At 43.6% G+C, this 27,414-nt stretch overlaps 1 protein-coding gene across 1 annotated transcript in view; it reads left to right on the forward strand.

The window, feature by feature from the left end:
- Positions 1-27,414, forward strand: part of LOC311144897 (ATPase MORC2A-like) — a 38,316-nt gene that overhangs the window by 4,445 nt on the left and 6,457 nt on the right. Inside the window, 13 exon segments of the mRNA XM_084181068.1 lie at positions 1,721-1,829; positions 2,068-2,227; positions 2,325-2,436; positions 3,426-3,551; positions 12,483-12,562; positions 12,717-12,799; positions 12,915-13,000; positions 13,099-13,239; positions 13,335-13,489; positions 25,350-25,478; positions 25,868-25,973; positions 26,070-26,289; positions 27,023-27,289. Coding sequence (XP_084037194.1) covers positions 1,721-1,829; positions 2,068-2,227; positions 2,325-2,436; positions 3,426-3,551; positions 12,483-12,562; positions 12,717-12,799; positions 12,915-13,000; positions 13,099-13,239; positions 13,335-13,489; positions 25,350-25,478; positions 25,868-25,973; positions 26,070-26,289; positions 27,023-27,289 — 1,774 coding nt within the window.

Raw genomic sequence — 27,414 nt, forward strand, 5'->3', positions numbered from 1 at the left:
AAAAAATGCCCCTTTGCAGACACTTTCATTCAAAGAAACCTACAGTACATACATTTACAGTCGTGGTCAAAAGTTTTGAGAATGACACAAATAATAATTTTCACAAAGTCTGCTGCCTCAGTTTTTATGATGGCAATTTGCATATACTCCAGAATGTCATGAAGAGTGATCAGATGAATTGCAAAGTCCCTCTTTGCCATGAAAATGAACTTAATCCCCAAAAAACATTTCCACTGCATTTCAGCCCTGTCACAAAAGGACCAGCTGCCATCATTTCAGTGATTATTTCGTTAACACAGGTGAGAGTGTTGACGAGGACAAGGCTGGAGATCACTCTGTCATGCTGATTGAGTTAGAATAACAGACTGGAAGCTTTAAAAGGAGGGTGGTGCTTGAAATCATTGTTCTTCCTCTGTTAACCATGGTTACCTGCAAGGAAACACGTGCCGTCATCATTGCTTTGCACAAAAAGGGCTTCACAGGCAAGGATATTGCTGCTAGTAAGATTGCACCTAAATCAACCATTTATCGGATCATCAAGAACTTCAAGGAGAGAGGTTAAATTGTTGTGAAGAAGGCGTCAGGGCGCCCAAGAACGTCCAGCAAGCGCCAGGACCGTCTCCTAAAGTTGATTCAGCTGCGGGATCGGGGCACCACCAGTGCAGAGCTTGCTCAGGAATGGCAGCAGGCAGGTGTGAGTGCATCTGCACGCACAGTGAGGCGAATACTTTTGGAGGATGGCCTGGTGTCAAGAAGGGCAACAAAGAAGCCACTTCTCTCCAGGAAAAACATCAGGGACAGACTGATATTCTGCAAAAGGTACAGGGATTAGACTGCTGAGGACTGGGGTAAAGTCATTTTCTCTGATGAATCCCCTTTCCGATTGTTTGGGGCATCTGGAAAACACCTTGTCCGGAGAAGACAAGGTGAGCACTACCATCAGTCCTGTGTCATGCCAACAGTAAAGCATCCTGAGACCATTCATGTGTGGGGTTGCTTCTCAGCCAAGGGAGTGGGCTCACTCACAATTTTGCCTAAGAACACAGCCATGAATAAAGAATGGTACCAACACATCCTCCGAGAGCAACTTCTCCCAACCATCCAAGAACAGTTTGGTGACGCCCAATGCCTTTTCCAGCATGATGGAGCACCTTGCCATAAGGCAAAAGTGATAACTAAGTGGCTCGAGGACCAAAACATCGACATTTTGGGTCCATGGCCAGGAAACTCCCCAGAACTTAATCCCATTGAGAACTTGTGGTCGATCCTCGAGGCGGGTGGACAAACAGAAACCCACAAATTCTGACAAACTCCAAGCATTGATTATGCAAGAATGGGCTGCCATCAGTCAGGATGTGGCCCAGAAGTTAATTGACAGCATTCCAGGGCGGATTGCAGAGGTCTTGAAAAAGAAGGGTCAACACTGCAGATATTGACTCTCTGCATAAACTTAATGTAATTGTCAATAAAAGCATTTGACACTTATGGAATGCTTGTAATTATAATGAAGTATACCATAGTAACATCTGACAAAAATATCTCATAACACTAAAGCAGCGAACTTTGTGAAGACCAATACTTGTGTCATTCTCAACTTTTGACCACGACTGTATAGTGTTTGTATGTGATGCCCGCTGTGATTGAACCTGCACCCTTGGGGTTGCTAGCGCCAAGCTCTCACCAAGTGAGCCACCTCATTAGTGTGTGTGTTTCTCTCTAGGGGTTCCATGCGTATTGGGAAAGACTTTATTCTGTTTACCAAGAAGGACAACACTCTGTCCTGCCTGTTCCTGTCTAGAACATTCCATGAGGAGGAGGGGCTTGACGAGGTGAGGGGTCAGCTGCAGCAGGCACTCTCCCATCCAGCAGACCCAGTGATGTCACACGTCAAGTGTCTTAAAAAATAGTGTATTCATTTTGTGACTCATGTTAGCCTTTGACTTACTGAAAGAGGCTTTACTGACTATGTCCACCTATTTGAAACGACACTCTGCATCATCATAACATCACCTCTTGGGAAGTGTGTCTGTGTGTATCTCAAGGTTGTCGGTCTGTCTCCCCCGTCAGGTGATCGTACCCCTGCCCACCTGGGAACTGCTGACCAGACAGCCAATCACAGGCGACCCTGAGAAGTTCGCCATAGAGACGGAGCTCATCTACAAATACTCTCCTTTTAAAAACGAACAGCAGCTGATGGAACAGTTCAACAAGATAGAGGGCAGCAGCGGTGAGACGTGTGGCTGTGTGTGGGCGTCTGAGTTGGTGTGTGTGTATTGGCTTGTATGTGTAGTTGATCGTCTATAATCCTAACCGTGTGTCTGTAGGTACTCTGGTGATCATCTATAACCTGAAGTTGATGGACACTAGAGAACCAGAGCTGGACGTGGAGACAGACCACCAGGATATCCTGATGGCTGGGACCCCCTCAGAGGGAGTGTAAGTATGGTGTGCACCAGAGGTCTTCACAGGTCCAAAAAGTTGTACCTGTTCCGAAATGGACCTGGGGCTTTCCCACCCGGACACGATATGCATAAATAGAGACCTGTTCTGAACGGAGCCGAGGATAACTAGACCCGTTCAGTATAGACCTGGTTAGATCCAGACCCGGTCCAATCCGAGTTCATCAAACCAGGAGAAGCTAGTTAACATTAGTTAGATAGGCTAATTGAGGCTGCATTGCATGCGCTTTCTCATCCTACAGTTACAAATAACAACTCCATTCTGAATATTAAGTAGCAGCCTACCTGTTGGCTCTTGACGTTGTAGCCTATTCTTCTCCTTTAACTTTTAATTCCGTCATTTTAATTCCGTCTTCCATTGATTCGATATCTCCTAACTTTTGCCTCACACTGAGGTTCTATGACTGTAGCCTATTGCCACTTTGATGACTTATGATTGGCCAACAACAACAGCAAGCTACACGTGCCACTCATGAAAAGCAAGAGCAGCAGCATAAATAATAAAATGTCTCTCTCTCTCCTGCAGCAGTTGCGGTCGCATCTGTATGGGGCCTTCTGGACAAGTCAGTTAAAATTACACATACCCAAGGCCCGTAACAATTCTATCAGATCCGACCCAGACTTGTGACATTATTTAGAATTCTGCATCCGGACCCGCTCGGGTCCTGGACCGGGTATTGGGGTACAGGTGGATCCGTGAATACCTCTAGTGTGTGTGCATGGAAGTCCGTTTCAAATAAAATATTTAAGGCTTTTTCTGTGCCTCGTTACCTGAAGACTACCTAGTGTTTAATAATAATAATAATAATATGCCATTTAGCAGACGCTTTTATCCAAAGCGACTTACAGTCATGCGTGCATACATTTTTGTGTATGGGTGGTCCCGGGGATTGAACCCACTACCTTGGCGTTACAAGCGCCGTGCTCTACCAGCTGAGCTACAGAGGTCTGGCTTCCCTCATACAGGAAGCCAGAGCGTCGGTCGTTCCGAGCGTATGCTGCTGTCCTCTACATCGACCCCAGGATGAGGATCTTCATACAGGGACACAAAGTCAGGACCAAGAGACTGTCCTGCTGCCTCTACAAACCCAGGTTTTTATATACACTACCAGTCAAAAGTTTGGACACACCTACTCATTCATGGGTTTTTCTTTATTTTTACTATTTTCAACATTGTAGAATAATAGAGAAGACATCAAAACTATGAAATAACACATATGGAATCATGTAGTAAACAAAAAGTGTTATTATTATTATTATTTAAACAAATCAAAATATATTTTCTATTTGAGATTCTTCAAATAGCCACCCTTTGCCTTGATGACAGCTTTGCACAGTCTTGGCATTCTCTCAACCAGCTTCACCTGGAATGCTTTTCCAACAGTCTTGAAGGAGTTCCCACATATGCTGAGCACTTGTTGGCTGCTTTTCCTTCACTCTGCGGTCCGACTCATCCCAAACCATCTCAATTGGGTTGAGGTTGGGGGATTGTGGAGGCCAGGTCATCTGATGCAGCACTCCATCAATCTCCTTCTTGGTAAAATAGCCCTTAAACAGCCTGGAGGTGTGTTGGGTCATTGTCCTGTTGAAAAACAAATGATAGTCCCACTAAGCCCAAACCAGATGGGATGCCGTATCGCTGTAGAATGCTGTGGTAGCCATGCTGGTTAAGTGTGCCTTGAATTCTAAATAAATCACAGACAGTTTCACCAGCAAAGCACCAACACACCGCCTCCTCCATGCTTTACGGTGGGAACTACACATGCAGAGATCATCCGTTCACCCACACCGCGTCTCACAAAGAAACAACCTTTGGAACCAAAAATCTCCAATTTGGACTCCAGACCAAAGGACAAATTTCCACGGTCTAATGTCCATTGCTTGTGTTTCTTGGCCCAAGCAGGTATCTTCTTCTTATAGGTGTCCTTTAGTAGTGGTTTTTTTGCAGCAATTCGGCACACCTGTTAATTGTAATGCATTCCAGGTGACTACCTCATGAAGCTGGTTGAGAGAATACCAAGAGTGTGTAAAGCTGTCATCAAGGCAAAGGGTGGCTAATTGAAGAATCTCAAATATAAAATATATTTTGATTTGTTTAACATTTATTTTGTTACTACATGATTCCATATGTGTTATTTCATAGTTTTGATGTCTTCACTATTATTCTACAATGTAGAAAATAGTAAAAATAAAGAAAAACCCTTGAATGAGTAGGTGTGTCCAAACTTTTGACTGGTACTGTGTGTGTGTGTGTGTGTGTGTGTGTATGTATGTATGTATGTATGTATGTATGTGTATATATATATATATATATATACAGTTCAAGTCGGAAGTTTACCTACACCTTAGCCAAATACATTTTAACTCAGTTTTTCACAATTCCTGACATTTAATCCTAGTAAAAATTCCCTGTCTTAGGTCAGTTAGGATCACAACTTTATTTTAAGAATGTGAAATGTCAGAATAATAGTAGAGAGAATTATTTATTTCAGCTTTTATTCTTTCATCACATTCCCAGTGGGTCAGAAGTTTACATACACTCAATTAGTATTTGGTAGCATTGCCTTTAAATTGTTTAACTTGGGTCAAACGTTTCGGGTAGCCTTCCACAAGCTTCCCACAATAAGTTTGGTGAATATTGGCCCATTCCTCCTGACAGAGCTGGTGTAACTGAGTCAGGTTTGTAGGCCTCCTTGCTCGCACACCCTTTTTCAGTTCTGCCCACAAATGTTCTATAGGATTGAGGTCAGGGCTTTGTGATGGCCAATCCAATACCTTGACTTTGTTGTCCTTATGCCATTTTGCCAAAACTTTGGAATTATGCTTGGGGTCATTGTCCATTTGGAAGACCCATTTGCGACCAAGCTTTAACTTCCTGACTGATGTCTTGAGATGTTGCTTCAATATATCCACATAATTTTCCTTCCTCATGATGCCATCTATTTTGTGAAGTGCACCAGTCCCTCCTGCAGCAAAGCACCTCCACCGCATGCTGTTGCCACCCCCGTGCTTCACGGTTGGAATGGTGTTCTTCGGCTTGCAAATCCCCCTTTTTCCTCCAAACATAACGATGGTCATTATTGCCAAACAGTTCTATTTTTGTTTCATCAGACCAGAGGGAATTTCTCCAAAAAGTATGATCTTTGTCCCCATGTGCAGTTGCAAACCGTAGTCTGGCTTTTTTATGATTGTTTTGGAGCAGTGGCTTCTTCCTTGCTGAGCGGCTTTTCAGGTTATGTCTATATAGGACTCGTTTTACTGTGGAAATAGATACTTTTGTACCTGTTTCTTCCAGCATCTTCACAGGGTCCTTTGCTGCTGTTCTAGGATTGATTTGCATTTTTCGCACCAAAGTACGTTCATCTCTAGGAGACAGAACGCGTCTCCTTCCTGAGCGGTATGACGTCTGCATGGTCCCATGGTGTTTATACTTGCATACTATTGTTTGTACAGATGAACGTGGTACCTTCAGGTGTTTGGAAGTTGCTCCCAAGGATGAACCAGACTTGTGGAGGTCTACAATTGTCTTTCTGAGGTCTTGGCTGATTTCTTTTGATTTTCCCATGATGCCAAGCAAAGAGGCACACACATACATACATACATACATACATACATACATACATACATACATACATACATACATACATACATACATACATACATACATACATACATACACACACATATATACACACATATATATATATATATATATATATATATATATATATATATATATATATATATATATATATATATATATATATATATATATATACACATACATACATACATACATACATACATACAGTGGGGGAAAAAAGTATTTAGTCAGCCACCAATTGTGCAAGTTCTCCCACTTAAAAAGATGAGCGAGGCCTGTAATTTTCATCATAGGTACACGTCAACTATGACAGACAAAATGAGAAAAGAATTCCAGAAAATCGCATTGTAGGATTTTTAATGAATTTATTTGCAAATTATGGTGGAAAATAAGGATTTGGTCAATAACAAAAGTTTCTCAATACTTTGTTATATACCCTTTGTTGGCAATGACACAGGTCAAACGTTTTCTGTAAGTCTTCACAAGGTTTTCACACACTGTTGCTGGTATTTTGGCCCATTCCTCCATGCAGATCTCCTCTAGAGCAGTGATGTTTTGGGGCTGTCGCTGGGCAACACGGACTTTCAACTCCCTCCAAAGATTTTCTATGGGGTTGAGATCTGGAGACTGGCTAGGCCACTCCAGGACCTTGAAATGCTTCTTACGAAGCCACTCCTTCGTTGCCCGGCGGTGTGTTTGGGATCATTGTCATGCTGAAAGACCCAGCCACGTTTCATCTTCAACGCCCTTGCTGATGGAAGGAGGGTTTCACTCAAAATCTCACGATACATGGCCCCATTCATTCTTTCCTTTACACGGATCAGTTGTCATGGTCCCTTTGCAGAAAAACAGCCCCAAAGCATGATGTTTCCACCCCCATGCTTCACAGTAGGTATGGTGTTCTTTGGATGCAACTCAGCATTCTTTGTCCTCCAAACACGACGAGTTGAGTTTTTACCAAAAAGTTCTATTTTGGTTTCATCTGACCATATGACATTCTCCCAATCCTCTTCTGGATCATCCAAATGCACTCTAGCAAACTTCAGACGGGCCTGGACATGTACTGGCTTAAGCAGGGGGACACGTCTGGCACTGCAGGATTTGAGTCCCTGGCGGCGTAGTGTGTTACTGATGGTAGGCTTTGTTACTTTGGTCCCAGCTCTCTGCAGGTCATTCACTAGGTCCCCCCGTGTGGTTCTGGGATTTTTGCTCACCGTTCTTGTGATCATTTTGACCCCACGGGGTGAGATCTTGCGTGGAGCCCCAGATCGAGGGAGATTAGTGGTCTTGTATGTTTTCCATTTCCTAATAATTGCTCCCACAGTTGATTTCTTCAAACCAAGCTGCTTACCTATTGCAGATTCAGTCTTCCCAGCCTGGTGCAGGTCTACAATTTTGTTTCTGGTGTCCTTTGACAGCTCTTTGGTCTTGGCCATAGTGGAGTTTGGAGTGTGACTGTTTGAGGTTGTGGACAGGTGTCTTTTATACTGATAACAAGTTCAAACAGGTGCCATTAATACAGGTAACGAGTGGAGGACAGAGTAGCCTCTTAAAGAAGAAGTTACAGGTCTGTGAGAGCCAGAAATCTTGCTTGTTTGTAGGTGACCAAATACTTATTTTCCACCATAATTTGCAAATAAATTCATTAAAAATCCTACAATGTGATTTTCTGGATTTTTTCCCCTCAATTTGTCTGTCATAGTTGACGTGTACCTGTGATGAAAATTACAGGCCTCTCTCATCTTTTTAAGTGGGAGAACTTGCACAATTGGTGGCTGACTAAATACTTTTTTCCCCCACTGTATATACAGTTGTAGTCGGACGTTTACATACACTTAGGTTGGAGTCATTAAAACTTGTTTTTCAACCACTCCACAAATTTTTTGTTAACAAACTATAGTTTTGGCAAGTCGGTTAGGACATCTACTTTGTGCATGACACAAGTAATTTTTTACAGACATATTATTTCACTTATAATTCACTGTATCACAATTCCAGTGGGTCAGAAGTTGACATACACTAAGTTGACTGTGCCTTTAAACAGCTTGGAAAATTCCAGAAAATAATGTCATGGCTTTAGAAACTTCTGATAGGCTAATTGACATAATTTGAGTCAATTGGAGGTGTATCTGTGGATGTATTTCAAGGCCTACCTTCAAACGCAGTGCCTCTTTGCTTGACATCATGTGAAAATCTAAAGAAATCAGCCAAGACCTCAGAAAAAACAATTGTAGACCTCCACAAGTCTGGTTCATCCTTGGGAGCAATTTCCAAACGCCTGAAGGTACCACGTTCATCTGTACAAACAATAGTACGCAAGTATAAACACCATGGGACCACGAAGCCGTCATACCGCTCAGGAAGGAGATGTGTTCTGTCTCCTAGAGATTAACGTACTTTGGTGCAAAAAGTGCAAATCAATCCCAGAACGACAGCAAAGGACCTTGTGAAGATGCTGGAGGAAACAGGTACAAAAGTAACTATATCCACAGTAAAACGAGTCCTATATCGACATAACTTGAAAGGACACTCAGCAAGGAAGAAGCCACTGCTCCAAAACCGTCGTAAAAAAGCCAGACTACGGTTTGCCACTGCACACAGGGACGAAGATCGTACTTTTTGGAGAAATGTCCTCTAGTCTGAAGAAACAAAAATAGAACTGTTTGGCCATAATGACCATCGTTATGTTTGGAGGAAAAAGGGGAAGCTTGCAAGCCGAAGAACACCATCCCAACCGTGAAGCACGGGGGTGGCAGCAGCATGCTGTGGGGTTCTTTGCTGCAGGAGGGACTGGTGCACTTCACAAAATACAGTGGGGGAAAAAAGTATTTAGTCAGCCACCAATTGTGCAAGTTCTCCCACTTAAAAAGATGAGAGAGGCCTGTAATTTTCATCACAGGTACACGTCAACTATGACAGACAAATTGAGGGGAAAAAAATCCAGAAAATCACATTTGTAGGATTTTTAATGAATTTATTTGCAAATTATGGTGGAAAATAAGTATTTGGTCACCTACAAACAAGCAAGATTTCTGGCTCTCACAGACCTGTAACTTCTTCTTTAAGAGGCTACTCTGTCCTCCACTCGTTACCTGTATTAATGGCACCTGTTTGAACTTGTTATCAGTATAAACGACACCTGTCCACAACCTCAAACAGTCACACTCCAAACTCCACTATGGCCAAGACCAAAGAGCTGTCAAAGGACACCAGAAACAAAATTGTAGACCTGCACCAGGCTGGGAAGACTGAATCTGCAATAGGTAAGCAGCTTGGTTTGAAGAAATCAACTGTGGGAGCAATTATTAGGAAATGGAAGACATACAAGACCACTGATAATCTCCCTCGATCTGGGGCTCCACGCAAGATCTCACCCCGTGGGGTCAAAATGATCACAAGAACGGTGAGCAAAAATCCCAGAACCACACGGGGGGACCTAGTGAATGACCTGCAGAGAGCTGGGACCAAAGTAACAAAGCCTACCATCAGTAACACACTACGCCGCCAGGGACTCAAATCCTGCAGTGCCAGACGTGTCCCCCTGCTTAAGCCAGTACATGTCCAGGCCCGTCTGAAGTTTGCTAGAGTGCATTTGGATGATCCAGAAGAGGATTGGGAGAATGTCATATGGTCAGATGAAACCAAAATAGAACTTTTTGGTAAAAACTCAACTCGTCGTGTTTGGAGGACAAAGAATGCTGAGTTGCATCCAAAGAACACCATACCTACTGTGAAGCATGGGGGTGGAAACATCATGCTTTGGGGCTGTTTTTCTGCAAAGGGACCATGACAACTGATCCGTGTAAAGGAAAGAATGAATGGGGCCATGTATCGTGAGATTTTGAGTTAAAACCTCCTTCCATCAGCAAGGGCATTGAAGATGAAACGTGGCTGGGTCTTTCAGCATGACAATGATCCCAAACACACCGCCCGGGCAACGAAGGAGTGGCTTCGTAAGAAGCATTTCAAGGTCCTGGAGTGGCCTAGCCAGTCTCCAGATCTCAACCCCATAGAAAATCTTTGGAGGGAGTTGAAAGTCTGTGTTGCCCAGCGACAGCCCCAAAACATCACTGCTCTAGAGGAGATCTGCATGGAGGAATGGGCCAAAATACCAGCAACATTGTGTGAAAACCTTGTGAAGACTTACAGAAAACGTTTGACCTGTGTCATTGCCAACAAAGGGTATATAACAAAGTATTGAGAAACTTTTATTATTGACCAAATACTTATTTTCCACCATAATTTGCAAATAAATTCATTAAAAATCCTACAATGTGATTTTCTGGATTTTTTGTTCTCGTTTTGTCTGTCATACGTGTACCTATGATGAAAATTACAGGCCTCTCTCATCTTTTTAAGTGGGAGAACTTGCACAGTTGGTGGCTGACTAAATATATTTTTTCCCCACTGTAGATGGCATCATGATGAAGGAAAATTGTGGATATATTGAAGCAACATCTCAAGACATCAGTCAGGAAGTTAAAGCTTGGTCGCAAATGGGTCTTCCAAATGAACAAAGTTGTGGCAAAATGGCTTAAGGACAACAAAGTCAAGGTATTGGAGTGGCCATCACAAAGCCCTGACCTCAATCCTATAGAAAATGTGTGGGCAGAACTGAAAAAGCGTGTGCAAGCAAGGAGGCCTACAAACCTGACTCCATTACACCAGCTCTGTCAGGAGGAATGGGCCAAAATTCACCCAACTTATTGTGGGAAGCTTGTGGAAGGCTACCCGAAACATTTGACCCAAGTTAAAGAATTACGGCAATGCTACCAAATACTAATTGAATGTTTGTAAACTTCTGACCCACTGGGAATGTGATGAAATAAATAAAAGCTGAAATAAATCATTCTCTGTACTATTATTCTGACATTTCACATTCTTAAAATAAAGTGGTGATCCTAACTGACCTAAAACTGAATTTTTACTAGGATTAAATGTCAGGAATTGTGAAAAACTGAGTTTTTAAATGTATTTGGCTAAGGTGTCTGTAAACTTCGGACTTCAACTGTATATACATATGTATGCATATATATATGTATATGTGTTTGTGTGTATATATATATATATATGTGTGTGTGTGTTTGTGTGTGTGTGTGTGTGTATATATGTCTATATACATACATATACTTATATGCATACATACAAAAGTATGTGGACATCCCTTCAAATTAGTGGATTTGGCTATTTCAGCCACACCCGTTGCTGACAGGTGTATAAAATCGAGCACACAGCCATGCAATATCCATAGAAACATTGGCAGTAAATTGGCCTTACTGAAGAGCTCAGTGACTTTCAACGTGGCACCGTCATAGGATGCAACCTTTCCAACAAGTCAGTTCATAAAATTTCTGCCCTTCTAGAGCTGCCCCGGGCAACTGTAAATGCTGTTATTGTGAAGTGGAAACGTCTAGGAGCAACAACGGCTCAGCCGTGAAGTGGTAGGCCACACAAGCTCACAGAACGGGACCGCCGATTGCTGAAGCACGTAGCGCATAAAAATAGTCTGTCCTCGGTTGCAACACTCTACCGAGTTCCAAACTGCCTCTGGAAGCAACGTCAGCACAAGAACTGTTCGTTGGGAACTTCATGAAATGGGTTTCCATGGCCGAGCAGCCACACACAAGCCTAAGTTCACCATGCGCAATGCCAAGCGTCGGCTGGAGTGGTGTAAAGCTCGCCGCCATTGGACTCTGGAGCAGTGGAAACATGTTCTCTGGAGTGATGAATCACGCTTCACCATCTGGCAGTCCGACAGACTAATCTTGGTTTGGCGGATGCCAGGAGAACGCTAACCTGCCCCAATGCATAGTGCCAACTGTAAAGTTTGGTAGAGGAGGAATAATGGTATGTGGCTGTTTTTCATGGTTTGGGCTAGGCCCCTTAGTTCCAGTGAAGGGAAATCTTAACACTACATCATACAATGACATTCTAGACGGTTCTGTGCTTCCAAGTTTGTGGCAATAGTTTGGGGAAGGCCCTCTCCTATTTCAGCATGACAATGCCCCCTTGCACAAAGCGAGGTCCATATAGAAATGGTTTGTCGAGATTGGTGTGGAAGAACATGACTGGCCTGCACAGAGCCCTGACCTCAACCCCATCAAACACCTTTGGGATGAATTGGAAAGCCGACTGCGAGCCAGGCCTAATCGCCCAACATCCAGTGCCTGACCTCAGTAATGCTCTTGTGGCTGAATGGAAGCAAGTCTCCCCCAACATCTAGTGGAAAGCCCTCCCAGAAGAGTGGAGGCTGTTATAGCAGCCAAGGTGGGACCAACTCCATATTAATGCCCATAATTTTGGAATGAGATGTTCGACGAGCAGGTGTCCACATACTTTTGAGAGAGCGATCTCTCTAGACAGGAGTCTCGAAGTCCTGTTTGTCCATTCAACTAAGTGTGTGTGTCTGTCTGTCTCAGGGTATATAAATACACATCGACTCGATTCAAGACCCGCGCTGAGCAGGAAGTAAAAAAGGCTGATCACCTCGCTAAGTTAGGTGAGTTTCCCAAATACATGCATGCACACACACAGATCACCTGGGCAAGGTACACACACACATAGATCTCTTGGCCAAGATAGGTAAATCACACAGACAGAGAACCAGGTCTGCCTTTAGAACCTACTCCCCCCTCTGACTGTGTGTGTTCCAGCGGAGGAGAAGGCTCGCGAGGCGGAGAGCAAAAGTCTGTCTCTGGAGACCAGACTGGGAGACGACATGTCCAGAGAATCACGGGTAAGAACCAACACACGCACACCGCTCTGCAAGATTACCAATATCTTGACCCAATAGTCTGACTCCTCTCCTCCCTTATTCAAATCCCCCTCTCTCGGTCTCTGTCTCCTCCCAGGTCATGTTGCGTAAGGCTCAGGAGGGTGCCATGATGCTTCGTCGGGAGGCAGAAGTGAAGAAGAAGATTCAGGAGTCCAAACAGAAGTCAGTCATAATATTAAACTTCACAAACAAACTTTATAAACGAATAAAAGTCAAGATAAACTATACAACTTTAACACTTCTCTCTCTCCCTCCCCCAGAGCATTGAAGGACCCTAAGGAGCTGAGTTTTATCTTTGGGGTGAACATTGAGCAGAGAGACCTGGATGGGATGTTTGTGTATAACTGCTCTCGCCTCATCAAGATGTACGAGAAGACTGGACCTCAGCTGGAGGGAGGAATGTGAGTAACACACACACAGTCCTCTCTTATTGGCTAGTGTCTGTGACCAGTGTGATGACCAGAAATGCTTTCTAATGAAGTGTGTGTGTGTGCAGGGCGTGTGGGGGTGTTGTGGGGGTAGTAGATGTCCCATACCTGGTTCTGGAGCCCACTCACAACAAGCAGGACTTTGCGGACGCTAAAGAATACAGACACCTTCTGAGAGCCATGGGAGAACACCTAGCCCAGTACTGGAAGGACAGCAACATAGGTAACACACTCAGCGTACACGGTGCTTTCAGAAAGTATTCATACCTCTTGACTTTTTCCCCTTTTTGTTGTGCTACAGCCTGAATTCAAAATTGATTAAATTGATTTTTTTCTCTCACCTGTCTACACACAATACCCCATAATGACAAAGTGAAAACATGTTTGTAGAAATATTAGCAAATTTATTGAAAATTAAATACAGAAATCTAATTTACATAAGTATTCACACCCCTGAGTCAATACATGTTAGAATCACCTTTGGCAGTGATTACAGCTGTGTCTTTCTGGGTAAGTCTCTTAAGAGCTTTGCACACCTGGATTGTTCAATATTTGCATATTATTCTTTAAACAATTATTCAAGCTTTGTCAAGTTGGTTGTTGGACATTGCTAGACAGCCATTTTCAAGTCTTGCCATAGATTTTCAAGCCAATTTAAGTCAACTTTAACGAAGCCACTCAGGAACTTTCAATGTCGTCTTGTATTCAGGACAAAAAGTGAATTGCTTTGCCACATTTTTTGCAGTATTACTTTAGTGCCTTGTTGCAAACAGGATGCATGTTTTTGGAATATTTTTATTCTGTACAGGCTTCCTTCTTATCACTGTCAATTTAGGTTAGTATTGTGGAGTAACTACAATGTTGATCCATCCTCAGTTTTCTCCTATCACAGCCATTAAACTCTGTAACTGTTTTAAAGTCACCATTGAATTGGCCTCATGGTGAAATCCCTGAGCGGTTTCCTTCCTCTCCGGCAACTGAGTTAGGAAGGATGCCTATATCTTTGTAGTGATTGAGTGTATTGATACACCATTAAAAGTGTAATTAATAACTTCACCATGCTCAAATGGATATTCAATGTCTTTTTTCTTTTCTTTTTCTTTTTACCCATCTACCAATAGGTGCCCTTCTTTGCAAGGCATTGGAAAACCTCCTTGGTCTTTGTGGTTAAATCTGTTTGAAATTCACTGCTCGACTGAGGGACCTTACAGATAATTGTATGTGTGGGGTATAGAGATGAGGTAGTCATTCAAAAATCATGTTGAACACTATGATTGCACACAGTGAGTCCATGTGACTTGTTAAGCACATTTTTACTCCTGAACTTATTTAGGCTTGCCTTGTCAAAGGGGTTGAATACTTTTTGACTCAAGACATTTCAGCTTTTCATTTTCTATTAATTTGTTTAATAGAAAATGAAAAGCTGAAATGTCTTGAGTCAAAAAGTATTCAACCCCTTTGACAAGGCAAGCCTAAATAAGTTCAGGAGTAAAAATGTGCTTAACAAGTCACATGGACTCACTGTGTGCAATCATAGTGTTCAACATGATTTTTGAATGACTACCTCATCTCTATACCCCACACATACAATTATAATTCCACTTTGACATTATTGGGTATTGTGTGTAGGCCAGTGACAAAACAATCTTAATTTAATACATTTTAAATTCAGGCTGTAACACAACAAAATGTGGAAAAAGTTGAGGAGTGTGAATACTTTCTGAAGGCACTGTACATAACCATAATAGTGGTTAATCAGAGATTAATTAGGCTTCAGGGTAACAATACATTACAGTAACTCTAGCATTAGAACGTTGACATTCTCTGCTTTTCAATAGTATACAACTGACATTGTAAGTTAACTGCTTGATATTGTTTTCAAAGCATTCTTAAATGAGTACAGTCAACAGTTCACCCCTACCCAAGTGTAGCCTACCATGCCCCTCCCCCTATGTCTAGGGTGCAACATGAGAGGGACAGCGGAGAATGCAGGCAGATTGTTTGGTAGGTTAAATAAACAGATCAAATGTAGAAAAACTAACTATTTAATCAGGTGTATAGCTCTAGTTAGAGACTACTGGGCTCCTGAGTGGCGCAGCGGTCTAAGGCACTGCATCTCAGTGCTTGAGGCGTCACTACAGACCCCTGGTTCGATTCCAGGCTGTATCACAACCGGCCGTGATTGGGAGTCCCATAGAGCGGCGCACAATTTGTTCTTAACTGACTTGCCTAGTTAAATAATGGTAAAATAAAAATAAAAAATACTGTTCATGAGCATAGTTGGGTCTTTCTATAAATAAAGGGGCCAATGTGTGATATCTGGGTCGACATTTCTAAACGGTTTGATATACATTTAAATATGATTTTCTTGCAGCTTCACATATGTAGTTAGAGGAATAAGAGTCTAGATATGCACAATGAGACCATAACTCCTAGCAACAGCAAAACATCTATATGCCATTCAAAATGAAACATGGACAATAATAATAAACAATAATGAAATTATTATAATCCATAAACTCTTCAAGCAGTGTGTGTGTGTGAACTAGACATCACATTCTTGCTTCCTCTGTCCTTGTTTCCTCCACTCCTTGCCTCTCCTTGAAAGTGCATTGGAGCCCGAGGGGAAGTACCTCAGTGAGGAATGGAGGAAACAAGGGGAGAATCTCAATTGCATTTCCTTCATTCCTCACTTCCTCTCTCCTTGCCTCCTTTTCAAAACCCATTGGATAAGAAGGTGAGAGGGTAGGGACCTCTGACCTTCTCATTCAATGGGTTTTGAGAAGGAGACGAGGAGAGAGGATGCAACGAATCAAGGAAATGCAATTGAGATTCTCCCAAGGACAAAGGAAGCAATTATTTGACAGCTATTAATATTTTTTGACAGTGCCAGACTGACTGAGCTACAATAATACCCATGGCCTGTCCAGAAACAACCCCTAGCCCCTACTGCCCAGAGTCTACCCAATTCTCTCAGATCTCCGCAGTATCTAGGGGTAGGGGCTAGGGGTTGTTTCTGGACAGGACCCCACAACCCTTTGGGTATGTAATGGGGCGGCAGGTAGCTTAGTGGGTAAGAGCGTTGTGCCAGTAACCGAAAGGTCGCTGGTTCTAATCCCCGAGCCGACTAGGTGAAAAATCTGTCGATGTGCCCTTAAGCAAGGCACTTAACCCTAATTGCTCCTGTAAGTCGCTCTGGATAAGAGCGTCTGCTAAATGACTAAAATGTAAAATGTAAATGTATGTAGTGGACCTACAGCACGACACTTGAGGCATTGGTTGGATGTTTCATTCCATTGCTATACACACAGATTTGCACAGATATAAGCTGGACACACCCACAGCACCCTATCAGGCAGAACAGACAGGTCTGGATAGCTGGAGAACTGCTGTAAATAGTGAAAGGATATATTTACATGTCTACTATTCACACCCTTGCTTCATTCCAGCTAGTTAGATGTGCAACCACTGACTAACTATAGCTAGGGCATATCTCTAGTCTAGCAACAGATACTGCAGTTTTGGCAAGTCGGTTAGGACATCTACTTTGTGCATGACACAAGTAATTTTTCCAACAGTTGTTTACAGACAGATTATTTCGCTTATAATTCACTTTATCACAATTCCAGTGGGTCAGAAGTTTACATACACTAATTTGACTGTGCCTTTAAACAGCTTGGAAAATTCCAGAAAATGATGTCATGGCTTTATAAGCTTCTGATAGGCTAATTGACATAATTTGAGTCAATTGGAGGTGTACCTGTGGATTTATTTCAAGGCCTACCTTCAAACTCGGTGCCTCTTTGCTTGACATCATTGGAAAATCAAAAGAAATCAGCCAAGACCTCAGAAAAAATGTTGTAGACCTCCACAAGTCTGGTTCATCCTTGGGAGCAATTTCCAAACGCCTGAAGGTGCCACGTTCATCTGTACAAACAATAGTACGCAAGTATTATACAATGAGACCACGCAGTCGCATCTCCTAGAGATGAGCGTACTTTGGTGCGAAAAGTGGAAATCAATCCCAGAACAACAGCAAAGGACCTTGTGAAGATGCTGGAGGAAACAGGTACAAAAGTATCTAAACTGTTTACAAAAACAATATAAAAGCAACAAATATACATTCAAAAATATATAAAAATGTCTTATCAAACACAAACTTGGTTACACACGTGTCCTTCACTAAAAAAGGTGCAAAAATAGAAATAAGCTGAACTATTTACAAATGGCATTCGTGTTCGTTTTACATCCCAGGTGTAGATGATTAGATTTCACTCACCATAGCTTGTGCATGTCGTGATAGTCTTTGGAGCAGTCCCTCTCTGCCAGGAAACAAAAAGCGAACTGGCATTTCGGACAGAATATCTTGCATTTCACCCTTTTTTCCCCCCCTGTGTTTTGTGCAATGCTTGCAGTTCTTCCTTTTGTCTTTTGGCATGTGTGTTGGATAGTGGCGCTCACCTTGAGTGGGGGGTCTTGTGATGGTTGTGAGGTTGCTATGGGCCCCCAATTCAGCCATTTCCAACACTAGCTGCTCTCGGAAGGTCAACTGGGAGAGAGGGGTTTGACCTTTTGCTTTGGCCATCTGCTTGTGGAGAATGAAAGCATTTTACTGTAGCAATGTCCAGAAAGTGGTAAAAAAAAGTCTTATACAACTTCCTGGTCTTGTGGAGGACCTGGTAGTAGCCTATCAGAGCATCAGATAGGTCGACACCCCCCATGCTGGCATTGCAGTCCTTCACAGAAACTGGAATGGGGACATTCTTCCTCACCCATGCCCCATTGGCATTTTTCACCCTCCTTGAGACATGGTCGTTATTGAATACCTTATGCTGTGTGGTGAGCATGGTTACTTCCCTAGTGTCCTTCCATTTCACAAAAAGCAGCTTGTTAGTCCTGATCCAACGTATAGTCCCCCTCTCCGCTGTCTTTGTCATGTCGTTTACCTTGGTCTTGGGGAAACCGATTATGTTAGGGGCTTGTGGCACCATTCATCCTATTTTCTTTTTCAAGAGGTCTATGAAAACCATGGAACTAGTATAAAAATTGTCCACAAAGAGGTTGTACCCACTGCCAAGTAAGGGGAAGTCCATAAGCTGCATGACAGAGTAATAACTAAGGCCGTTCCCAGTAGGTGTGATTGCCTTGCCTTCATAGATGAAAAAGTGCCACGTGTAGGCAGAGGCTGAATCAGCTAGCACAAAGAGCTTGTATCCCCATTTGGTCGGCTTATTTTTCATATATTGCTTCAAGCCAATTCAAGCCTTTGAGGCAACCATGCGCTCATCTATAGATAGATTTTGAGCAGGCTGGAAGTAAGTTTTGCATGCCTCCACCATGTCATGGTAAAGGGGCTTGACTCTTGCAAGACGATCAAACCCTGCAGTCCCCTTCTTCTGGGCATTCTCCTGATCCTTTTGTGGGTCACTCATGTGAAGAGTAGTACGGTTGATGGCCAAGAATCGGTTTTCACTCATGATGGAGGTGTGGAACTCGAACAGATAGAGTGGGGACTTGCTCCAGTTGTCAACTAGTCTTGATACCTTTACCAGTCCCATGTAAATTACCAAGGAAATGTAGTTGAGCATGTCACCCATGGTGACAGGTTTCGTGGACATCTTCCTTCCCCCCTGCTGCTTCTTGTCCCCATACTTGTTGGTATTACTAATTAGTGTTCCCAGTACAGAGGTGGTAAAGTAGAGCTGGAACAGCTGTAAGGGGGTGTATGTTTCATCACTAACCAACTGTGGGCCTTCAGGTCGTTTGGGTTTAAACCTACATTGTTCTGGCTCCTCATCTTCAAGGACCGTATGCCACCTGTCCTCAGTTTCATCTCCCTCTGTTGTGCTGCTTCCACTGCCTCTCCCTCTTCTCTGTTGAGGCCTAGATCTCCTCCCTGCCCCCGCACCTCCAGATGAACTTGCAGAGAGGGGAGTGGTGCCAGGGCCTGCAGTGGGGGTGGTTGAAGAGGAGTGGGGCGTTGTCGAGTGGTGGATGTAGAACCATCAGACGGGGTGATTGACATGGCAGTGGGGGGTGAATACCTTGACCGGCGGGGGCGCTTGCTGGGGAGGGGTGGCTCCCAAACGTCATCATCCTAATCCACTCTGTGCTGAATAAAATAAAGGGATATATTGTTGTAAGACACAGAATTACAGATGACACAATTTACAAAACGACATTACTGTAAAGTAAAAACACCAAGCCTAAACTTTATCTGTACAGTGACTCACATACAGTTGTAGTCGGAAGTTTACATACACCTTAGCCAAATACATTTAAACTCAGTTTTTCACAATTCCTGACATTTAATCCTAGTAAAAATTACCTGTCTTAGGTCAGTTAGGATCACCACTTTATTGTAAGAATGTGAAATGTCAGAATAATAGTAGAGAGAAGGAATTTTCTTTCATCACATTCCCAGTGGGTCAGAAGTTTACATACACGCAATTAGTATTTGGTAGCATTGCCTTTAAATTGTTTAACTTGGGTCAAACGTTTCGGGTAGCCTTCCACAAGCTTCCCACAATAAGTTGGGTGAATTTTGGCCCATTCCTCCTGACAGAGCTGCTGTAACTGAGTCAGGTTCGTAGGCTCCCTTGCTCGCACACGCTTTTTTAGTTCTGCCCACACATTTTCTATAGGATTGAGGTCAGGGCTTTGTGATGGCCACTCCAATACCTTGACTTTGTTGTCCTTAAGCCATTTTGCCACAACTTTGGAAGTATGCTTGGGGTCATTGTCCATTTGGAAGACCAATTTGCGACCAAGCTTTAACTTCCTGACTGATGTATTGAGATGTTGCTTCAATATATCCACATAATTTTCCTTCCTCATGATGCCATCTATTTTGTGAAGTGCACAAGACCCTTCTGCAGCAAAGCACCCCCACAGCATGATGCTTCCACCCCTGTGCTTCACGGTTGGGATGGTGTTCATCGGCTTGCAAGCACGCCTTTTTCTTCCAAACATAACAATGGTCATTATGGCCAAACAGTTATATTTGTGTTTCATCAGACCAGAGGACATTTCTCCAAAAAGTACAATCTTTGTCCCCATGTGCAGTTGCAAACCGTAGTCTGGCTATGGTGGTCCTCTGTAGCTCAGCTGGTAGAGCACGGCGCTTGTAACGCCAAGGTAGTGGGTTCGATCCCCGGGACCACCCATACATAAAAAATGTATGCACGCATGACTGTAAGTCGCTTTGGATAAAAGCGTCTGCTAAATGGCTTATTATTATTATTATTATTATTATTATTATTATGGCGGTTTTGGAGCAGTGGCTTCTTCCTTGCTGAGCGGCCTTTCAGGTTATGTCGATATAGGACTCGTTTTACTGTGGATATAGATACTTTCGTACCTGTTTCCTCCAGCATCTTCACAAGGTCCTTTGCTGTTGTTCTGGGATTGATTTGCACTTTTCGCACCAAAGTACGTTCATCTCTAGGAGACAGAACGCGTCTCCTTCCTGAGCAGTATGACAGCTGCGTGGTCCCATGGTGTTTATAGTTGTGTACTATTGTTTGTACAGATGAACGTGGTACCTTCAGGCGTTTGGAAATTGCTCCCAAGGATGAACCAGACTTGTGGAGGTCTACAATTCTTTTTCTGAGGTCTCGGCTGATTTCTTTTGATTTTCCCATGATGTCAAGCAAAGAGGCACTGAGTTTGAAGGTAGGCCTTGAAATACATCCACAGGTACACATACAATTGACTCAAATGATGTAAATTAGCCTATCAGAAGCTTCTAAAGCCATGACATCATTTTCTGGAATTTTCCAAACTGTTTAAAGGCACAGTCAACTTAGTGTATGTAAACTTCTAACCCACTGGCATTGTGATACAGTGCATTATAAGTGAAATAATCTGTCTGTAAACAATTGTTGGAAAAATTACTTGTGTCATGCACAAAGTAGATGTCCTAACTGACTTGCCAAAACTATAGTTTGTTAACATGAAATTTGTGGAGTGGTTGAAAAACAAGTTTTAATGACTCCAACCTAAGTGTATGTAAACTTCTGACTTCAACTGTAGGTGTGAAGCACACACACAATGCAAACAGTAACACTTTGGGGACAAAGGCAGAGGTTAGAACCACAAATTAACAATGGCCATGAGAGTTTAGTGGCCTCTCCAAAGTTACAAGGATGAAACTTAGAACAGCAAACAGTGAACTAATATGAAACCTAGACAATAATTACTTTGGAATTATATAACATTGAAATTCCTTGTTACATAGGCCTATGCAAACTAAATCCAAAGCACAAAAAGCAGACAACTTCATATAGTAAAATAGTTCTCATCTATATTACATTTACATTTTAGTCATTTAGCAGACGCTCTTATCCAGAGCGACTTACAGTTAGTGAGTGCATACATTATTTTTTTTTCCATTTTTCATACTAGCCCCCCGTGGGAATCGAACCCACAACCCTGGCGTTGCAAACACCATGCTCTACCAACTGAGCTACATCCCATATTATTCGTAGCCGTCTATTTACCACGACAAACCGATGCACTCAACGAGCTGTATAAGGCCATAAGCAAACAAGAAAATGCTCATCCAGAAGCGGCGCTCCTAGTGGCCGGGGACTTTTAATGCAGAGAATCTTAAATCCGTTTTTACCTCATTTCTACCAGCATGTCACGTGCAACCAGAGGAAAAAAGACTAGACCTCCTTTACTCCACACACAGAGACGCATACAAAGCTCTCCCTCGCCCTCCATTTGGCAAATCTGACCATAATTATATCCTCCTGATTCCTGCTTACAAGCAAAAACTAAAGCAGGAAGTACCAGTGACTTGCTCAATACGGAAGTGGTCATATGACGTGGATGCTACACTGCAGGACTGTTTTGCTAGCACAGACTGGAATATGTTCCGGGATTCATCCAATGGCATTGAGGAGTATACCACCTAATTCATCGGTTTCATCAATAAGTGCATCGACGACGTCGTCCCCACAGTGACCGTATGTACATATCCCAACCAGAAGCCATGGATTACAGGTAACATCTGCATCGAGCTAAAGGCTAGAGCTGCCGCTTTCAAGGAGCGGGACACTAATCCGGACACTTATGAGAAATCCAGCTATGCCCTCAGATGAACCATCAAACAGGCAAAGCGTCAATACAGTACTAAGATTGAATCCTACTACGCCGGCTCTGATGCTCGTCGGCTGTGGCAGGGCTTGCAAACTGTTACAGACTACAAAGGGAAACCCAGCCTGGAGCTGCCCAGTGACGCGAGACTACCAGACGAGCTAAATGCCTTTTTATGCTCGCTCGAGGCAAGCAACACTGAAGCATGCATGAGCGCACCAGCATGCATGATCATGTTCTCCGTAGCCGATGTCAGCAAGACCTTTAAACAGGTCAACATTCACAAAGCCAAGGGGCCAGATGGATTACCAGGACGTGTACTCAGAGCATGCGCGGACCAACTGGCAAGTGTCTTCACTGACATTTTCAAGCTCTCCCTGACAGTCTAATACCTACATGTTTCAAAAAGACCACCATAGTCCCTGTGCCCAAGAAAGGGAAGGTAACCTGCCTTAATGATTACCGCCCCGTAGCACTCACGTCAGTACCCAAGAAGTGCTTTGAAAGGCTGGTCATGGCTCACATCAACACCATCATGCCGGAAACCCTAGACCCACTCCAATTTGCATACCGCCCCAACAGATCCACAGATTACACAATTTCAATCGCACTCCACACTGCCCTTTCCCACCTGGACAAAAGGAACACCCATGTGAGAATGCTGTTCATTGGCTACAGCTCAGCGTTCAACACCATAGTGCCCACAAAGCTCATCACTAAGCTAAAGACCCTGGGACTAAACACCTCCCTCTGCAACTGGATCCTGGACTTCCTGACGGGCCGCCCCCAGGTGGTAAGGGTAGGCAACAACACATCTGCCATGCTGATCCTCAACACTGGGGCCCCTCAGGGGTGCGTGCTTAGTCCCCTCCTGTACTCCCTGTTCACCCATGACTGCGTGGCCAAGCACGACTCCAACACCATCATTAAGTTTGCTGACGACACAACAGTGGTAGACCTGATCACCAACAACGATGAGACAGCCTATAGGGAGGAGGTCAGCGACCTGGCAGTGTGGTTCCAGGACAACAACCTCTCCCTCAATGTGAGCAAGACAAAGGAGCTGATCGTGGACTATAGGAAAAGGAGGGCCGAACAGGCCCCCATTAACATCGACAGGGCTGTAGTGGAGCGGGTCGAGAGTTTCAAGTTCCTTGGTGTCCACATCACCAACAAACTATCATGGTCCAAACACACCAAGACAGTCGTGAAGAGGGCACGACAACACCTTTTCCCCCTCAGGAGACTGAAAAGATTTGGCATGGGTCACCAGATCCTCAAGTTCTACAGCTGCACCATCAAGAGCATCCTGACCGGTTGCATCAGAGGAAGGCCCAAAAAATTGTCAGACTCCAGTCACCCAAGTCATAGACTGTTCTCTCTACTACCGCATGGCAAACGGTACCGGAGCGCCAAGTCTAGGTCCTAAAAGCTCCTTAACAGTTTCTACCCCCAAGCCATAAGACTGCTGAACAATTAATTAAATGGCTACCCGGACTATTTACATTGACACATCCCCCCCCCCCCTTTTTTTTTTACACTGCTGCTACGCGCTGTTTATTATGTATGCATAGTCACTTTACCCCTAGCTACATGTACAAATTACCTTGACTAACCTGTTTTTTTTCACCTTTATTTAACCAGGTAAGCCAGTTGAGAACAAGTTCTCATTTACAACTGCGACCTGGCCAAGATAGAGCAAAGCAGTGCGATAAAAACAACAACACAGTTACATATGGGGTAAACAAAACATAAAGTCAAAAATACAACAGAAAATATATATACAGTGTGTGTGTGAATGTAGTAAGTTATGGAGGTTAGGCAATAAATAGGCCATAGTGCAAAATAGTTACAATTTCGTATTAACACTGGAATGATAGATGTGCAAAAGATGATGTGCAAATGGGATACTGGGGTGCAAATTAGGAAAATAAATAACAATATGGGGATGAGGTAGTTGGGTGGGCTAATTTCAGAATGGCTGTGTACAGATGCAGTGATCGGTAAGCTGCTCTGACAACTGATGCTTAAAGTTAGTGAGGGAGATACGAGTCTCCAGCTTCAGAGATTTTTGCAGTTCGTTCCAGTCATTGGCAGCAGAGAACTTTATTCCCGAGTGGCGCAGTGGTCAAAGGCACTTCATCGCAGTGCTAGCTGTGCCGCTAGAGATCCTGGTTCGAATCCAGGCTCTGTCGTAGCCGGCCGCGACCGGGAGACCCATGGGGCGGCGCACAATTGGCCCAGCGTCGTCCAGAGTAGGGGAGGGAATGGCCGGCAGGGATGTAGCTCTGTTGGTAGAGCATGGCGTTTGCTAATGACCGTGTCGATTTTTGTTTTATTAATCATTAAAGTTACTATTTCTGTTTGAAGCATTGGATTTTGCAATCACATACATTATTTTGGGTATGTGTGCCCATGAAAACTGTTTTCACACCGTAACATAGGGAGATACGAAATGTTACGAGCTTACAGTACACTTCCGAGATCTCCATACAAAAAAAGAGTCCGACAGTAATATCCAGGAATTTCACAGGATAAAGGTCAATGTGTAATTCAATTGTTAAATGCTTAGTATATGTTGTAACAACAAACAACAGTATCATAAATGTAAGGAAAGAAAGTTAGTGTTTTATGTCACACGATTTTTTCCAAATCTGTGGAGACTCCAAGTATGAGGAAGGGTTTAAACAGACATTTTGATTCAACTCATGAATTATATTGAATGTATCCGTGTTCCCCCTTTATATCTAAATGTATTCACATGGGGGGAAAAAATTGCAAATTATTATTAATGACTTTGTAACAGCTCCAAACAGAAGCTGAAATGCTCACTGGTACCCTAGTTTATAGAAAAACCCAGTTATGCGGTTGTATCGTTTCTGCGACATCCCTAGTTCATATGACTGGCATGTTTCTGCTTTTCCCTCTTTTAGCTCAGAAGGGCATAGTGAAGTTCTAACCTGTGTGTGTATGTGCTTTAGCTCAGAAGGGCATAGTGAAGTTCTGGGATGAGTTTGGGTACCTGTCTGCCAGCTGGTCCTCGCTCCCCTCGCCAGAGCAGAGGTACAAGAGACGCCGCGCCATGGAGATACCCCTCACGATACAGTGTGGTGAGTTTTACACTCACACATACACAGAGATACTGCTCACTCTTAACGTGCAAGTTTGTGCAAGAGAGACTCACATGAACATACGTGTGCATTACATTTTCTGGACAAAATAGGGAAATTCCACGTCCCTGATCTGTACTATACAGAAATACATAATTATGGATATGAATGTCATTCTATTCATGGTGATGTATCCTAAATAGGTACACAAAGGTAGAAATAAATAAAATCTCAGTATGAAAATGTATGCACTCACTAACTGTAAGTTGCTCTGGATAAGAGCGTCTGCTAAAATGACTTAAATGTAAAATGTAAATGTGTTGAGTCACACACACACACACGAACAAACCCAAACAAACAAGCTTGTCTCTCTCCCTCGCTATCTGTAGATAAGTGTCTGAAGTGGAGGACTCTGCCATTCCAGATGGATGCGGTGGATAAACGTTACCCAGACAGCTGGGTGTGTCTGATGAACCCTGACAGCACTCAGGACAGGTACACACACACACCGACACACACACTGACACACACACACACCTGCAGGGACACCAAATATATCACCAATATCTTGTTTGTGTGTGTGTGTTGTAGGTGTGACGCGGCGGAGCAAAAACAGAACCTTCCATGTGGAGTTCTGAAGAAGGACAGGCAGACGGCCGAGGACAAACAGAAAGAACTGACAGAGAAGATCAGACAGCAGCAGGAGAAATTAGAGGCTCTGCAGAAAACCAGCACCATCAGATCCGCTGCAGATGTGAAGAAGTTACCTCTGGACGTCAGCATGAGACCCATGAATGAGAGTTCCTCCCAGGTACCCACACACAGTCACACATACTCACCCTTTACAGGTAAACACACACACACACAGTCACACATACTCCCCCTCTACAGGGAAACACACACACACTACAGTCATACAGACATACTTGGTAGTGAGTGTTGCAACCGAGGACAAACGATTTTTACGTCCTACGCGCCTCAGCGCTCGGCGGTCCCATTCTGTGAGCTAGTGTGGCCTAACACTTGGCGGCTGAGCCATTGTTGCTCCTAGACGTTTCCACTTCACAATAACAGCACTTACAGTTGACCGGGGCAGTTTAGCAGGGCAGAAATTTGACGAACTGACTTGTTGAAAGGTGGCATCCTATGACGGTGCTACGTTGAAAGTCACTGAGCTCTTTAGTACGGACCATTCTACTGCCAATGTTTGTCTATGGAGATTGCATGGATGTGTGCCTGATTTTATACACGTGTCAGCAACGGGTGTGGCTGAAATAGCTGAATCCACTAATTTGAAGGGGTGCCCACATACTTTTGGCCATGTAGTGTATTTCTCTATTATGCATGAGAATACTTAAAAGCAAAATCACTTGGAGCTGATTTTCTTGTGTTTTTACAGTCTTCTGTCCAACAATGTTCTTAACTCAGGGGCCAAATTCGGCCTTCTGGCTGCCAGTTGGGGAACCCTGCTTTACCGGTTACACACACACAGTGTCTCCCTGATATCTGAATATAATGTGTCTCCTGTTCTCTCTGTCTCCTAGGGAACCAGGTCGTCAGACCGTGTGTCACGCCCTCGCTCCCCCCCTCTCCCTGCCCTCCTCAAGAACGCCCCCAGCCAGCCCCCCGCCCTCAACCGCAAACCCACCAATTCCCCTCGACCGACCACCCGGCCTGCTGCCCCTCCCCCGGCCCCCAGAGTCGACCAATCTAGAGCTGCAGCGAAGCAGTCACCCCCTCCAGCAAAGCCCGCCCCCAAAGCTCCAGCCAAAGTCCCCGCCAAACCCACCCCTCCAAGCCGTAGCTCACGGGTTAGTGTGTTGTGTTTTAAGCTGTCCTTTATCAAATCTTATGGTATATGTTAATGGTTGAAGCAGATATTTTAAAATGTATGCACTCACTAACTGTAAGTCGCTCTGGATAAGAGCGTCTGCTA

The sequence above is a fragment of the Coregonus lavaretus genome, assembly GCF_964263955.1.
Source record: "Coregonus lavaretus genome assembly, chromosome: 17".
Classification (NCBI taxonomy): domain Eukaryota; kingdom Metazoa; phylum Chordata; class Actinopteri; order Salmoniformes; family Salmonidae; genus Coregonus; species Coregonus lavaretus.